The sequence below is a fragment of the Dermacentor variabilis genome, chromosome 2 (assembly GCF_050947875.1).
Source record: "Dermacentor variabilis isolate Ectoservices chromosome 2, ASM5094787v1, whole genome shotgun sequence".
Classification (NCBI taxonomy): domain Eukaryota; kingdom Metazoa; phylum Arthropoda; class Arachnida; order Ixodida; family Ixodidae; genus Dermacentor; species Dermacentor variabilis.
The window spans coordinates 111,600,348-111,615,911 of NC_134569.1; the positions used below are offsets into that span (position 1 = coordinate 111,600,348).

Genomic DNA, 15,564 nt, shown 5'->3' on the forward strand with positions numbered 1-15,564 from the left:
AAAGAAGAAGGGAAGATGTGTGAGAGAAAGGGCACAGGCAACGCTTAACCGGCACATATGGCAGCTCACAGGGCAGAAGGAGCTATAGCGCCAACTGGCGGAAGGTTCAGCCCGTGAGAGAGGAGGACGGCGGGGGATCGGGCTTCGGAGTCCCGTGCCGCATTTGTGGCAAAGTTGTTGCCCTGCATAGCGCCTCGAGGACACCGGCAGGCACTGCGACGTCCGCCGAGAACAGACGAGAAGCAGGCTGTGCGTCTCGCGCCTTGGCTGCAAGAGAGAGCCCTCGACAACGTAAGGACGCCCGAGTTGCTTTTGCTCGATCGCCAGCGGTGGAGGCAGTGTTTGCGGTGCCTCCACTCCCTTCCTAACCGTGTGCAATAAATGCTTTTGCCCATTGACGTGTGTGCGTGTGCGCTTCAAAAATAACCAGCGGCAACGCTTCGGCGGAGACGCCGTCTCTGCGGCGGGAACCAAAATAGGAACCGCTCCAGACGCTGTCTGACGTGCGGCGGCCGGCAGTTGCGCCGCTGCTTGAGCAACAAACGCGATGCCGCAGACGAAATCTTGCAGACGATGTACGGTTTCCGCACTATGTGTTTGTATGTTTGCGGCAGCGACTGCCAGTCGCTGCCACGTCAGCGATCGTGTCCCTTCGATTCTGTGCGGAGTTCTTTACGAGATCTGTGGGGGCAGTTCGCGTTCAGCAATGCTCATCGCACAATGACACCCGCATAAATCGAATCGGCCCACGCTGGCATGGTTGGTTCCGCTGACGTCCGCTTTCGTTGGCCGCTTTCGATGTCCGCTTTCTGTTCGGCACGCAAGGAAAGCACGTGCTGCCGTGCGTACTTCCGATCGTCTTGTTCTGGAATGTCGTCTATGTAGCCGATAATATGAGGTAGGACCGGGCAAATAATAGAGCCTCGTGGAATAAAAGAAGCTCGCCAATGACAGTGACGTATAGTGTCACAAGCGACACCGCTGCTGGCAGCGGAACAATAACAGTTACCAATTCTTTTTCTTGGTGTCAGATGTGCAGTTTACTCTATAGGCCTTGCTGAAATTTGCTGGGATTTTCCCCGGGCTCACGTTTATGTATTTATTGATCATTCGTTGTGGTGTAACAGTTTTCTAGACGAACTTTTTAAGAGATGGCTTCTCCATACTCAGTTGTGTACAGTGGGGAAGTAATTGAGCAGCTATTAAGCCAACACGAACTGGGCGTTCCTGTTCCGTTTCACTGGTATCACTGTCGACATGCCAGCACTGCCGTTTCGTAAGAAGACGCGCTGCCCGCTTATGGATGTCGTACAGTCGGCGTTACCTAGTTATGACACGTATGAGCACAGCAGAATAGCGTTGCACTGACATCGGTAAAATCCTGGGGCAGAATTCTCGAAACTTGTCGTTCGTAACTGTTATTTGCCACTGGCTAGCCGGATTTGCTAATGACATGTCCAGCATCAGGATTGGCGGAAATTTTCGTTTACGAAAAATTCTAGCGGTAGAGGTACTTGTGAATGCGGGCCCTGGAGTAACGTGTCGCAAGGAAAAAACCAGGTAGGGTTGTGCGGCCAGCAAAAGACGGGGAATGCGCTGTGTTGAGCTGGTGTTCAAACTGCATTTCTGTTAGAGGCAAAATATAGGCAAATAGGGTTTTAGACGTTAAATAAAACACCAACGTCATTGCCAACGTCTAAATTACAAACATTGCCAAACAAGACACCAACAACTTGAGTTTAACAAGACAACAGCGTCGTTAGCACGCCTCACTTTCTGACGAAACGAATGAATTTGAAACGCATGAACATCGTTTTTTTTTTCGTGGATTCCGACAATAATTAAATTCCTCATTGTCATGCAGTGCGCATTGCTTCTGTGAATCACTAATGTAGATAAATGCTTCATTTAGGCAGCGACATCTGGTCAAACAAATGCTTTTGTGCGTGTCCGCGTTCTCTGCTGTGTCTATGTGCGCCTGTTTTACGTAACGCTCGGATGCAGACCGCAGTTACAGGTAAGCTTGCTCTGCGCTCACCCTGTTACCCCGCTTTCTACACGCTATAGAAACAGATTCCGGGGAACAGCTATTTCGTTCAAATATGGCGGCTAACCAACATTTGCGAGTCATCTACAAAGGAAATGGCTCAAGCCTAAACGGAAAAAGCGACTACGAGCCCAAGCATACTCGCTACATATCGTTGAAGAGTAATGTCGCGTACACTCTAAGAACAGTTTACACCCTTTGGCTTGCCCCTTCTGCCACACAAGAATAATCGTCATCTGCCTTGATGCGTTTCCTTTCTTTATCGCTGCAAGCCCGGAACTTTCCAGTGACGAACGGCACGCGCGTTATCAGAAGGGGCACTCTAAAGGGTGTAAACTGTTCTATGCTGATAACGCGCGTGTCATTCGTTACTGGAAAGTTCTGGGCTCGCAGCGATAAAGAAAGGAAACACATTAAGGCAGATGACGATTATTTTTGTGTGGCAGAAGGGGCAAGCCAAAGGGTGTAAATTGTTCTTAGAGTGTAGGAAACACCTGCTGAGTGATGTCCATATAACGTAAGAGCACGCAGCCATTTATTTACCTACTCAGCACTGTCTGCCTGGTGGTCCTGCGGCGGCTGCTGCTGTGAATCGCGCGCCCGCGCGTCACCCACGAGCTGCCTCTCGCGATCTCCCGATTAGCGAGGCAGTCGTGCCACACCTCGCTCCGTTTGCAACGCGCCGCACGAGACAGATTGCCCGTGCGAGCTACGCTACTCGCAGCGTTCTTTTCCTAACATAAACCGTGTACCTATATATAATAACGATACAAAATATTGACACGCGAAGTAAAAACATGTATAGAGCGGCGCTCAGATATCGTATTAGGGAATATCGTAATCGTCGGTGTTTCTTAAATATATGTATCACATATTTATTCTCGGCATGCGTGTACCTCACAACTATTTGTCAATATAATGGTGCCCGTCACTGCTTAAAGAGTCGCAATATCCCTCTCAAAAATATCCAATATCCATCGCAATATCCCTCTCAAAATCCCATCAATTTAAATGCCAGAGACATCCTTGCTCATCAGCGCGGAGTCAGCAGAAAATATCCGCCGCCTCACCCGCAACTTAGAGGGGAAGAGGCCACCGATTGGCGCAAAATACCAGACTGGGGTATTCCTTCATCTAAAATTGCTAAACGCCATAGTTATAGGGCCAACTGCCCTTGGTGCGGTGGCATGCCCACTCTAATACATGTAGCCTGGGAGGGCACTAAGCGCCCTCATGAGCCAAATTGCAATGACACAATGGAGCAGTGGGAGGCACAGCTCGCCTATACTCGACTATATATATATATATATATATATTAAATGACATGTACGAAACAAAAACGACCCGTGCATGCCACCCGGAGTGTCGTTTTTGTTTCCTGTCTTACGTGTGTTCCTAGTGGTAAACGTGTCTTTTAGTTCTTTGGTGTTGTATGACATCACCAGTTAGTGTATCCCATAACCAATAGAATAGGATCCCGCGTATGTCATGGTTGTTCCGCATTGATGTTGAGTTGCATTGTGCATTTTAATGGGCTTCGAAATTCGTGTGCGCTGGCCTATTCGCATTCTGCCAGGGCATCGTCAAGGCTGCTGCGACAGCTGGGAACGAATCCTGTAATTTCGTGCTCGAAAACGCAGTGTCGCAGCCAATAATGCGACTGGGGAGGCTTGCCAGCGCCTTCAAGGCGAGATGCAGTCATTCAGATATACGCATTCAAGTGGCGGAACTTCACTGCGGCTTTTTCTCTGCACTGACGTGACCCTTCAATGGTGGCCCCACCTGAGCTTCCGTCACAGCTTTTTCATTTGGCATTTCATTTACCTATTCTTTAGGAGCCTCAAACTGTATCTGTCCATCCCCCTGTTCTCGTTTCATGTGCCTCCGAAACAAGATGTTTGTGAAAGGTCGTTCTCAATTTCAAGACGAGAAAACCAGTCGGCTCAGCACTGTCACTCGAACGAAGACCGATAGAATGGGAGAATTGCTAATTTAACCCGTTTCTCTACCTTTGTGTAACACATAAACAATTGTTAGGCGTTAGCGTGATTGCAATATGCGTTGATGTGTTCTTTCCCGGCGCCCCGGATCCTGTTACCACTTTAAATAATATTGACGGCAAGCGTAGGTGGAATGTACGATCAAGCTACACCTTTACTAACCCGTAAATCTTCTTGGCATTTTATGTTCTACCAACTCTTTGCCAGTGTTTCTTTTTCTTCTTGTGGGTCTTTACGGGCTGGTAGGAATTGCAGTGGTGCACCACAAGACTCGAAAACATAACAAGGTATGTGTACTTGCAACCGCTCTATGCCTCTTTTCTCGCGATTTCTGAGGAAACACATTCAGGGAACTTTCTCCACTCCAGAGCGCCACGCGACAACGTGCTGGCAGCGATGACTGCTCTAAAAAACAAGCGCTTGTAAAATAATGTTGACACCTGTCTCGGCAAAGCGTGTCGATGCGTAAGCTTGTCTCAATACTGCATTCTCAGAAACCATGCGCGACGTACAGGGTGTCTGAAAACTCAGTTCCGTTAAGGCCACGAGGCCGGCAAGGTTTCCGATCCCGCCATCCAGACAGTGCGTCAACTGTGTGCTACTCTACAAGTTATGTTTGTTTTTTTTCTATTCGAATTTACGTTTGGTCGGCGCTTGTCTCGTACTGCCCCGTTGGTCAGAACTTCACACACCACTGCTGAATATCGGGAGCTTAAGGAGACGGGCATGGACAGGACATGTAATGAGGAGGGAAGATAGCCGATGGTCATTAAAGGTTACGGACTGGATTCCAAGGGAAGGGAAGCGTAGCAGGGGGTGGCAGAAAGTTAGATGGTCGGATGAGATTAAGAAGTTTGCAGGGACAACATGGCCACAATTAGTACATGACCGGGGTAGTTGTAGAAGTATAGGATAGGCCTTTGCCCTACAGTGGGTGTAACCAGGCTGAAGAAGAAGATGATGATGATGAAGGAAACGGGGGTCACACGAGAGAGAGAGAGAGAGAGAGAGAGAGAATTGAACGTACTAAGTCTACCTCCTTTCATGTATTTGTCTCCGCTCTCGAAGCGCGCGTACGCGTCAGCACGAAGGGAAGAACGCGTCTGGGCGCCCACACGATATGCTTGAAGGTGTGGAAATGCGGCACACGACAACGATAGCTACGTATTTCCGCTCTTTCCAATTTCCTTTATTTTTTTTTACTTTTTTTGTCTTAAAGTTCTCTCTTTCAAATGGCACTCTAAAAATAAGTGCCGAAGGACAGTTTTTCCTGAGGAAAAGTAGGACACCACCCTCCCCCCTTTTGCACCACCCCTATACAGCTACTGCCGATGCGAGCGTCAGGATTGACACGGGAGAAGGGTCTCTGCAAGACGCGCCAAACTTATGACGCGGCTGCCTCGAGCTCGCGGAGAGCCTGCACCCCCCACGTGGTCGTTGCGCTTGCGGAGGGCAAACAAGCTGTTGCACGTGTATACACATACGACCAGTTGGATGGATGTATGAGTGAGGGGAGGTTGGATGTCGTTGCACAGGCGGAATTCCTTGCTTTACGAGTCGTCTGAAATCATGCACGCAATGCAGGAAGAGCTTGAGTGGGGCCACTATTAGCTGTTAAGGCAGGCATTTATTTTTTTACTGTTATGATAATAGGCGGATGTATGTATACGGGTGATGTATAAATGACTGTTGCAATTGGTTGATTTAATGACTGACTGAGTGTCTTACTAATTTCACATGTAGGTAGGTATATCTGTTTCTGCAGTCAAGAACGCCATTTGACGTTGTCCTTCAAGTAAAAGAATGCAGGGCTTTGATAATGTAACGATGCCATTACAGTGCAACTTCTTTTCGCGCTTCGTCAATGGTCCCAGCGGCACTTCGCTTACGTCATCACCACGATCTGCCGGCCGTGAACGGTTGGACGACAAGAATGGGATAAAATCAAACGACAGGAAGCATTACATTACGTAGATGTAGAGCCTAGATGTTAGTGGCACATGCCGAGTCCGGAGGATTAGGTACCGACCCTGCTTTCGCCTGCCTGTGTCATTCAGTCGTCGTCGTCACCAAAGACTCTTCTCAAATTGAATTATGGGGTTGTACGTGCCACAACAACGATCTGATTATGAGGCACGCCGTAGTGAGGGACTACGGAATAATTTGGACGACCTGGATTTTTTTTTTAACGTGCACCTAGATCTAAGTACACGGGTGCTTCCGCATTTCGCCCCCATCAAAGTGCGGCTGCCGTGGCCGGGATTCGATCCCGCGTCCTCGTGCTTAGCAGCCCTACACCATAGCCACTAAGCAACCACGGCGGGTACCAAAGACTCTTCCTATAGTTGGGCAGAACAGGTGACCACTCCAGCATAGACAAATCTGGGCCCGTAATTCACGAAACGTCTCTTACGTATAAGAGAGCGTTTTCTCCTCGTCTATATGTTCAGGCTTCCGCCGGCCATAATAGCAATCGGCGTGTAAACTAGTCGACCACCGCGCCGATAACCCATTGCGGACGTCACTTGCGAGAGAGAGAGAGAGAGAGAGAGAGAGAGAGAGAGAGAGAGAGAGAGAGAGAGAGAGAGAGAGAGAAACTTTATTAATGAATGGCCGGCAGTTTCGTTGTGGTGGCCTCAGGTGGCAGCTCGAAGTCCTTGGACTCGGGCGGCGAAAAGAAATTTTATGGATACGGGCAGAGGGTCTAGGAGCAAGGCTTAGAAAGGATCAGTCGTCACTTACAGCGCATACACAGACGAGGGACAAAAAGGACGACGAAGACAAGCGCTGACTTCCAGCTGCTTTTTATCTTGAGAAACAAGCATATATATACTCAGACACCAAGACAAAAGCGCCCCCTACAAAGCATCAACCCGACATGAGTATGCATTCAAAATTCATGACCTAAGATGAACGAGAGCGCATGTGCGACCTCAGAAAAACCAGTTCTTTGTCTGTTAATACAATTGATGGCTTACTAACTGAGTCACCATCGGCAATCGCCGCTGCTTCAATGATAAGTCTGGTGCATTAATTAATATGCCTAGCTAAGATAGTTGTTTTTTCAAAAAGCGGCATACAGCCGCATTGTGCACAATGAACACCTAGAGGCGTTTCCCGCCCTTTGCGCACTTTATTGCTGTGTTCTTGTAACCTAACGTTAAGACATCTACCTGTAGGATTTGCAGTATTAATCATAGGAAAAAGTATTCAGTTTGTTCGAAAGGTGTTGTGTATGAGACACCTCTGAAATGCGGTCGGTCTTATGTAGGGCAGACAGGTAGATGTCTGCGCTATATAAGACCCTATATATAACCTTAAGACGTCTACCTGTAGGATTTGCAGTATTAATCATAGGAAAAAGTATACAGTTTGTTCGAAAGGTGTTGTGTATAAGATACGTCTGAAATGCGGTCGGTCTTATATAGGGCAGACAGGTAGATGTCTTAACGTTAGGTTACAAGAACACAGCAATAAAGTGCGCAAAGGGCGGGAAACGCCTCTAGGTGTTCATTGTGCACAATGCGGCTGTATGCCGCTTTTTGAAAAAACAACTATCTTAGCTAGGCATATTAATTAATGCACCAGACTTATCATTGAAGCAGCAGCGATTGCCGATGGTGACTCAGTTAGTAAGCCATCAATTGTATTAACAGACAAAGAACTGGTTTTTCTGAGGTCGCACATGCGCTCTCGTTCATCTTAGGTCATGAATTTTGAATGCATACTCATGTCGGGTTGATGCTTTCTAGGGGGCGCTTTTGTCTTGGTGTCTCAGTATATATATGCTTGTTTTTCAAAATAAAAAGCAGTTGGAAGTCAGCGCTTGTCTTCGTCGTCCTTTTTGTCCTTCGTCTGTGTATGCGCTGTAAGTGACGATTGATAGCATGGAATACCAACTATCCCGTACCCAAACCTTGCTTTAGAAGCGACAACTGCCTTGCCAATATCTAAGTCGAACGGTTACAGTTTGCTATTCCTGGTTACGTGTCCGTCTTTCTTCATTACATCATCGTGCAAGGGTAGCCGATGAGCATAATTTTTGGGTGACCAGGAATGGTGTTCGTGATGGCTGTCAAGTTAGGCCACATATTCAAATTCGCCTCTTGTCAGCTCTTATTACCTGACAGGGTGATTGCTGCATCTCTGGTTGACTCGAAACGCGAAGATGGCTGCGTTTGACAGTGTCGAGAATGCCACTCCCGCCCGTTCTCATTTTCATCTTTCTCGTCTCTCTGTACCACGAACGAAGGAATACTCGGTGCATTCTGAGATCTCGTCGTTTCTGGTTTATCGCAGAGCGTCACGTGAGAAGAGCCAGACAGTAGAGGCGCGGCCATGGCTGACCAGGAAGATGAAGGCAAAGGGAATGCCAAAAAGGAGGTCCGCGTGTTCGGTCGACCGGAGCTGGCGTCCAAGGTAGCCATGTTCCAGCAGAAGGCCGACGACCACGATCGCCGGCAGAAGGACAATCCTTTCTCGGAACGCTGGGATGGATCCACCTCCAGCGCCCTGTCCAAAGACGACCCCCGGTGAGTGCCGTCTGTCACCCACACGTGACGAAAACGAACCTTTACGTAGCACCTTAGCAGACGACGCTCGTACCTGGCGGTCATACCTGGCGTGGCGCACAACACTTCGCCTGAGATATTTTTCACACGTGCCGCTGGAGCCGCTGAATCTCTGAGGCCATACAGAGGGATCGCGCTGATTCTCAACGTTCTTAGTCCTGCGTCATTTCCGGCGACTGGTAATGGTGGCGGTCATTCCAGTTTCGATATCGAAGATGTCTCTCTTCTTCTGCGAGTTTTTCATGACGCATCTAGTCGTACTTCAAACGTAAAATTGTGATATATATATATATATATATATATATATATATATATATATAATCTACGTTATCTAAAGCTAGGTAATTTATGCGGTCGAAAATTTTGTTGCAGTTGGCTTTTAAAACTTCTTTTCTTCTTCGCTGTTCGCCGCTCTGAATAATAATCTCTTCCAGGAAAGTTTTGAAAACCAACGTGGTTGCTTAGGGGCTATGGTGTTGGGCTGCTAAGCACGAGGTCGCGGGATCGAATCTCGGCCACGGCAGCCGCATTTCGATGGGGGCGAAAACACCACTGTATTTAGATTTAGGTGCACGTTCAAGAACTCCAGGTGGTCCAAATTTTCCGAGTCCCCCACTGCGGCGTGCCTCATAATCAGAAAGTAGTTTTGGCACGTTAAACCCCATAATTTAATTTTATGTTTTGAAAATTTCAAACCACTATTGACCTTGCTTTCCGTGAAGAAGCTCTTTTGTGTGTGTGTCGACACCGAAATAGCAGCGTGAAAAACATATTTAGTAGAAAACGGAAGCTACGAAACTTGTATTCGTTACCCCATATCGTGCCGTCGCCGTTTAAAGCCAAGTGATTTCGACATAGGCTCATAAATGCTCGCTGCTTAGGATTGCGCGGATCTCCATTTATGGGCGCCGCATTTGAGGACGCGACGATGTGTCGGAAAACATTGGTCGGTATCGTGCTGACAACTACGTGGCATTAAATTTGCTGGCGCAAGCTCAGGCTGGCGCCAGCACTGCATGCAGGTTGACATCGATGGCAAACTCTGGCGGCTGGGCCATACGCAGCAGCCGCCAAACTATTGTGCCCCTCGCTGCCCTCTTCCCGGTGCCTTACGCGCGACGGAACACGGCGCGCTTCCTCCCCACTTTTCTCCCTTGCGTGCGCGAGATTGAGCCCCCACCGTCGACTCACCCTCGCACTCCTTCACTCGCACATACAGCGTACGACACGCGGCGAGGATATTATCGCCCTTGGACTTTATACAGATCATCACGGCGACGGCAGAAATGCGCCTGGAGTGTCCATGTAATTCTTGTCGCAACATTATATGATGACGCGTCCGGTATAGGAAGGCCACGGAAGGGACAGGGCATATTGAATAACAGACGCGCGCTCTTATACCAACGCTTGCTAAAGCTCGACACATCTAGCCCAGCTCTGCCCATGGTCACACTCGTTCCGAGCAGCGCGCATAGCACGCCGCTGGTGTCGTCAGCTCGGAAGCTGGACACACGTGCCTCAATACGAGCGGTGAATTCGCCGAAGCAAGATTGGCGCTCGTGTTACTGAAAATTGTTTCCTCCGCCCGCTGTAGGTTGTGTATTACGTTGGCACGCGATGTTTCCGTGCTAGTCACCAATGTAGAGGCTAACGACGCTTAATTTGCCTTGTTCCCGAGTTGTGTATGATGTCGGTTTCGTCCTACTTACTTACTCGCTCCTCCATTGGGTCATCTTCTGCAATGAAGTTCTCTGTCTCCCCTCTCGTGTGCGTCTGCTTGCAGGTACGGCCACCCCGAGGAAGGCTCGAAGACCGACAAGCGTGGTCAGCAGGCCGGTCAGCTGATTAGCAGCGAGGTCCGCATATTGTGCGAGAACCTGCACGAGTTCGGTACCGAGCAGCCAGACGGAACGCGGGCTATCACGTTCGGCGAGCTCTTCCAGGTAGGTCTTCTCGCGAGCGGTAATTTCGAGCGATTCTTTGTTTTAATCACTTTTATTTTAATTCGATAGCGTTAAGACCCCATGCCGCAGAAAATCTGGTTTAGGCGTCGGCGGAGTTTTTCTGTGAGCGAAAAGTACCATATATATTTAGGTGTATGCAGTGCTGGGCAGTATCGAAGATACATTATCTTAGATACTCTTTGGGCATCTTGTATCTGTATCATGATACCTCTGGCAAGACGTGTATGAGTATCTGTATTTCCAATACGTGAAAGAATGTATCGTGTATCTTAAGCTATAAAATGCTGGTGGGGGGGGGGGGGGGGGAGGAGGCTATAGCAACATCACCGTGCGAAACTGTAAACGTTAGCTGAACTCCGCTTCTCAAGCTGATACTGTTGCGACTAAGCCGCCTGAATAAAACTAAATGCAGCGACACTCTTGTATCTCTCCGCCAGAGCTCTTCAGTGAGGACAGGCGATGAGGTCAGGATGAGGTAAGTAGAATAGGAAAGATCATTGCAGCTTTTTATGCTCTCTGTATACACGATGCATCACAACAAAATGTCGTCACCAGGGTTGTTGCTACTGTGCGCTTATCCGGTGATCCGGTGTTGCGTAAATGCTAGCACGTTTACGGGCAAGGTAAAAGTCCACAGCGGTATTTGCGCCATCTACCAGAGGCTTCTTACTAACGTGCTTGTAGTTAGATGGCGACGCGCTAGCTGGTCGGCAAGCAGAGCAGCGAGTCCCATCAATTACAGAAACGACAAGCAAACATCGCTGACAGCGCAGCGTATAAAGAGCTTCCGTTTGAAGCAGCCAAAGCAACCCCAATAAATTGTTTCGAAACGAAAATATTATACTTTGAGCAAGTAAGAAAAATATGGAGTACGCTTAAGCTTCTTCGCCTTTAAGAGTGGGACGCGATAGCATTCAAAGATCCCTCACTGCTTCTCACGCTTTCCGGCAACTGCAGCTTATGTAACCGTTATGTTTACCGGGAAACGCTGGCGGCGAACGCTATGCACGAGGGCGAGCTTTCTGGTAGAAACGCGGCCTCCTGCGTGGGCCCATCCCGGAGGTAGTGCACAGCCGCGCCAGAAAAGTCACACCATTTACACGTTTCTGTTATTGTTTCGCGCTTTTAATATTTAAGACTGAGAAGATTTAACACAAAAGGCGTGCGCTGTCTGTGTTTTGTTTCATGACATTTGTTTGTGGGCTGTCATCCTCAAAATTCCGAGGAATGACTTTGTTAAGAATGTAAAGCCAGGTAGGATGAACTTTAGTGAAAGGACGGCTGTCACAATATAAGCCGCATATACAGCATGTCATATAGCAAGGCGTGGCATATGTACATGTACCTAAATATATACGGAAATGTTCGGTCACGGACAACTCCAGCCGACATCGAGACAGGATTTCCTGCGACACGGGCGCTTAACGCTATCGCCTTAAAATTTTCGAGATACTAACAGACATTTCGTTTAAATAAAACAAGGTTGGTCGGAGTTAAGAAATTTCCAAGCAAACATTTTTGTGTGTACGCGTTTGCTGCTACATTACATAGATCTATAGTAAGAACATTGCGAATGTATCGAGTTACCTTAATATACAAATGGAAAGTATCGTATCGGATACAATAATTGCGGCAGTATTTTGCATCTGTATCTCAAATACACGTTGCCCGAGTATTTTGTATCGTGATACAATTGCAAAGTGTCTTTGCCCAGCCCTGGTTTCACTTGAATGAAATGTCTGTTAGTCTGTTGGTATTTCAAAATTTTGTCTTTTTTGCTCCAAGTATAATGTTTTTGAAACAAATTATTTGGGTTGCTTTAGCTGCTTGCCACGGAAGCTCTTTATGCGCTGCGCTGTCAGCTGTGTTTGCTCGTCGCTTTTGTAATTGATTGTAGTCGTGCTGCTCTGCTTGCTGACCAGCGAGCGGAACGCCATCCAATTACAATGTTGGTGAGAAGCCTCAGCACGACGGCGCAAATACTACTGCGGTGTATTACTTTGTCTGTAAACGTATCACCGTTTACACAATACCGGATCACCGGAAAGGTATATAGCAGCAACAACGCTGGTAGCGACTTTTTTTTTTTTCGACGCATCACGTATACAGAGAGCACATAAAGATGCAATGACTGGTCCCTGCTGGTCCCAAGGCGTTCGTTGTCAACATATTGACACCGCACAAATTCTCGCACGCGGCACAGTACGGCGGGATGTACAGTACGGCGTGATGTACAGTACGGCGGGATGTACAGTACGGCGGGATGTACAGTACGGCTATTCGAGCAAGTGTCATGGTATCAACGCAACTAAAAGCAAAAGAATCAAGAAAATGGAAGGTCGGCTGCGCGCAGACGTTCATGCTCGTTTTTGCAGAGACGGCGTGCACGCCACCGCGTGTCTCTGCTCCACCAATAGAGACGCGCAGACCTCATCGCCTGGCCTCTCTGGAGGGCTCTGGCGGAAAGATAAAAGAACGTCGCTGCCTTTAGTTTTAGTCAGGTGGCTCAGTGGCAACAGTATCAGCTTGAGACGCGAAGTTCAGCCAACGTTTATAGTCTCGCTCGGTGATGTTGCAATGCGTTTCTCCACAAAGTTAAGGAAGTAATATCTCGAAGCTGGTGCTTCGAGATATTCGTTCCAAGTGGGATCCGCCTTGCGAACTCCACGGATAGAATTTATAAATTGCAATATGGGACCATAAGGTAATTAGTTCAGTTCAGTTTACTTCCAACGCAATGTTGGGGGTCGTCCAGGCAAAAAAGTTGTCATAGACAACTTCAGGGGACCTGGGGACCATACAGACAGCAGGCAGAGTGATACATTCACAATAAAACATTGTGAAAGACTTTACATCACAGGGTATTTTGAAATAGTAAAAATAATATACAATGCAAGATAAAATCAAATACAGATATGGCAACTACGAACATACAATGAAAACATAGAAACGTGAAAAAATAAATATGCACTTGTGTTACAGGGTTCTTCACTCATTCAACAAAAAACTCTCAATTGCGACATTTATAGAGTTGCGTGCCGAAATTTATTTGTGAATTCACATGCTTTATTAGTGCGGGTATTTGATAAGTTAACTTCAAAGGTTAACTAGCGATTTTTATTAATTAGTCGATTGTGCATTTCAGTTCTTTCTGCAAGTAATGTCCGCCTCTTCGATCAGACCAGCTCATGAACTAGAACTGTGCTCTCTGCCATAGGCAAGCTTTAAACTTTTGTAAAGTGTTTGCTGAAAAACCCCGTATAGACACAGACTCTTTCCTGCTTTGACACTCCTAATGCTCACGCATTGAGGAAGAAGAAAAAAAAATAAAAATAAAGGTTGGTTCATTCATGCGAGTAAATACGGGCCGTTTGCTGAAAGTGCGCCTGACACGCTGTAAACGCTGATCTCGGTGCCGATCCCTCTCGGCGTTTCCTTCGCCCCGCAGCTGTACACGAGCATCTCGAACAAGCTGGTGGGCATCCTGCTGCGCGCGCGGAAGCACGGCCTCGTCGACTTCGAGGGCGAGATGCTGTACCAGAAGCGGGACGACGGCGTCGTCATCCGGCTGCTGCGCCCCATCGCCGACATACACCGCGAGATGGGCCACAACCCGGCGCTGGCGCAGCTGCCCAAGACCGCGCCCGTGCTGCTGGGAGCCAAGACCTCGTAGCCCGAGCGCGCTGCTGAGCGGCCGCTGCCGGTAGCGGTCGCTCGGACCCCGCAAACGCCGGAGATAATTGACCAGCGAGCTCAGCTGTCAATGGTCTGTGTGTACACGTTTCGTTCGGAAATGCAAAAAAAAAAAGAACGCTAAAGCTGTTACGATGATTTTTCTTTTCTACGTGGAAAGCATTAAAGGCTAAGTATGGACAGCTGGGCTAGTTGGTTGTGATTGGCATTATGAAACATCGTTCCAGCGCACAATCTAACACGGACGAGAAGAGATGTACAACACAAACGCCGGTATTTGTGTTGTCCTTCTCTTCACGTCCGTGTTCAGTAGTGCGCTGGAACGATGTTTCAGCATTAAAGGCGCGCTTTTAAAGCTTCCAGCGGTGAAATGTCGCGCAGGTCATTTGGCAGTTGCGCGAAAGTTGTCGAGACAACCAGCGTAACAACGGCAAGGACAGAGTACGAGACTTTTTTTTCAGAGGTTTCTCAGTGGCCGAGAAGAAAACAATGGAATTTACAGCGCAGTGTCTGCCGTTTCAGATCTTGAGCCTGACATAGCGGCACAGCTCTGGTTTCACGACCGAAAATAAGCAATGATTGCTGCGACGGTTCTTGTCAGACTCTGGTAGGAGAAAACAGAAAAACAAAGTAAACATGGGTGAAGATTGTCAGCCTCACGAAGGTATACTCGATATAATGAAAGGCAGAAACAAGAAGACGTAAGAAATCGATTTGGCAACAGTTCAGATGATCGCACTTCTGCTTTCATTGGCAAGCTCATTTTATTCTGCTGGACTTATTTGATAGTGAGCAAGCGAAGGCGGACCTTCTGCTTGCCACTTGCAGTGGTCAGCAAGTCTGTCTGACTGCCCTTACAGTCCGAGCCGGACGGCGTTGCGACACGATCTGTCTCCTTATTTTCATTGCGCCTTTGCAGGCGTGCCGTACATTTCGTTGATGGAAGCTCACATTTGGGCCACTTAGTACAGGCGAGCACTTGCGGAAACAGCGCAGTGAAACGGAGGAAGCAGAAAAAAAAAAGAACACAGGCGTTGTTTCTGTCTTTCTTTCGTTGCTCATTTTTTTTCTGTGCCGCTGATAAAACCCGAAATGTTTAACGCCCATTAAAAATTCAGCTGCCTCTTTCAAAACGAAAAATGAAAGTGACGCGTGTGTGTTTTTCTGCTTCTTTTATTATACGCTGTTTCCTAAAGGATGCATCTGTTCCGCTGAATCGCATATACCACACATTGTTTCTTTTTCTTGTATCACAACTGTTGGCCTGGTCCTGATGTAGGGGACAACAT

General features: G+C 47.9%; 1 protein-coding gene across 1 annotated transcript; it reads left to right on the forward strand.

Annotated features, from left to right (window-relative positions):
* Positions 1-95: 95 nt before the first annotated feature.
* Positions 96-14,462, forward strand: LOC142572550 (actin-binding Rho-activating protein-like). Its single transcript, XM_075681735.1, has 4 exons — positions 96-291; positions 8,347-8,579; positions 10,402-10,561; positions 14,031-14,462. The coding sequence occupies exons 2-4, from the start codon at positions 8,386-8,388 to the stop codon at positions 14,253-14,255; spliced, it is 579 nt and encodes a 192-aa protein (XP_075537850.1). The 5' UTR covers positions 96-291; positions 8,347-8,385; the 3' UTR covers positions 14,256-14,462.
* Positions 14,463-15,564: the final 1,102 nt, after the last annotated feature.

Bases quoted from the DNA above. Each gene is read 5' to 3' on its own strand.
- LOC142572550 (XM_075681735.1), top strand. From the start codon at position 8,386: ATGGCTGACCAGGAAGATGAAGGCAAAGGGAATGCCAAAAAGGAGGTC. The intron at 8,580-10,401 runs GTGAGTGCCGTC...GTCTGCTTGCAG, and splicing joins CTGTCCAAAGACGACCCCCG to GTACGGCCACCCCGAGGAAG. The intron at 10,562-14,030 runs GTAGGTCTTCTC...TTCGCCCCGCAG, and splicing joins CGTTCGGCGAGCTCTTCCAG to CTGTACACGAGCATCTCGAA.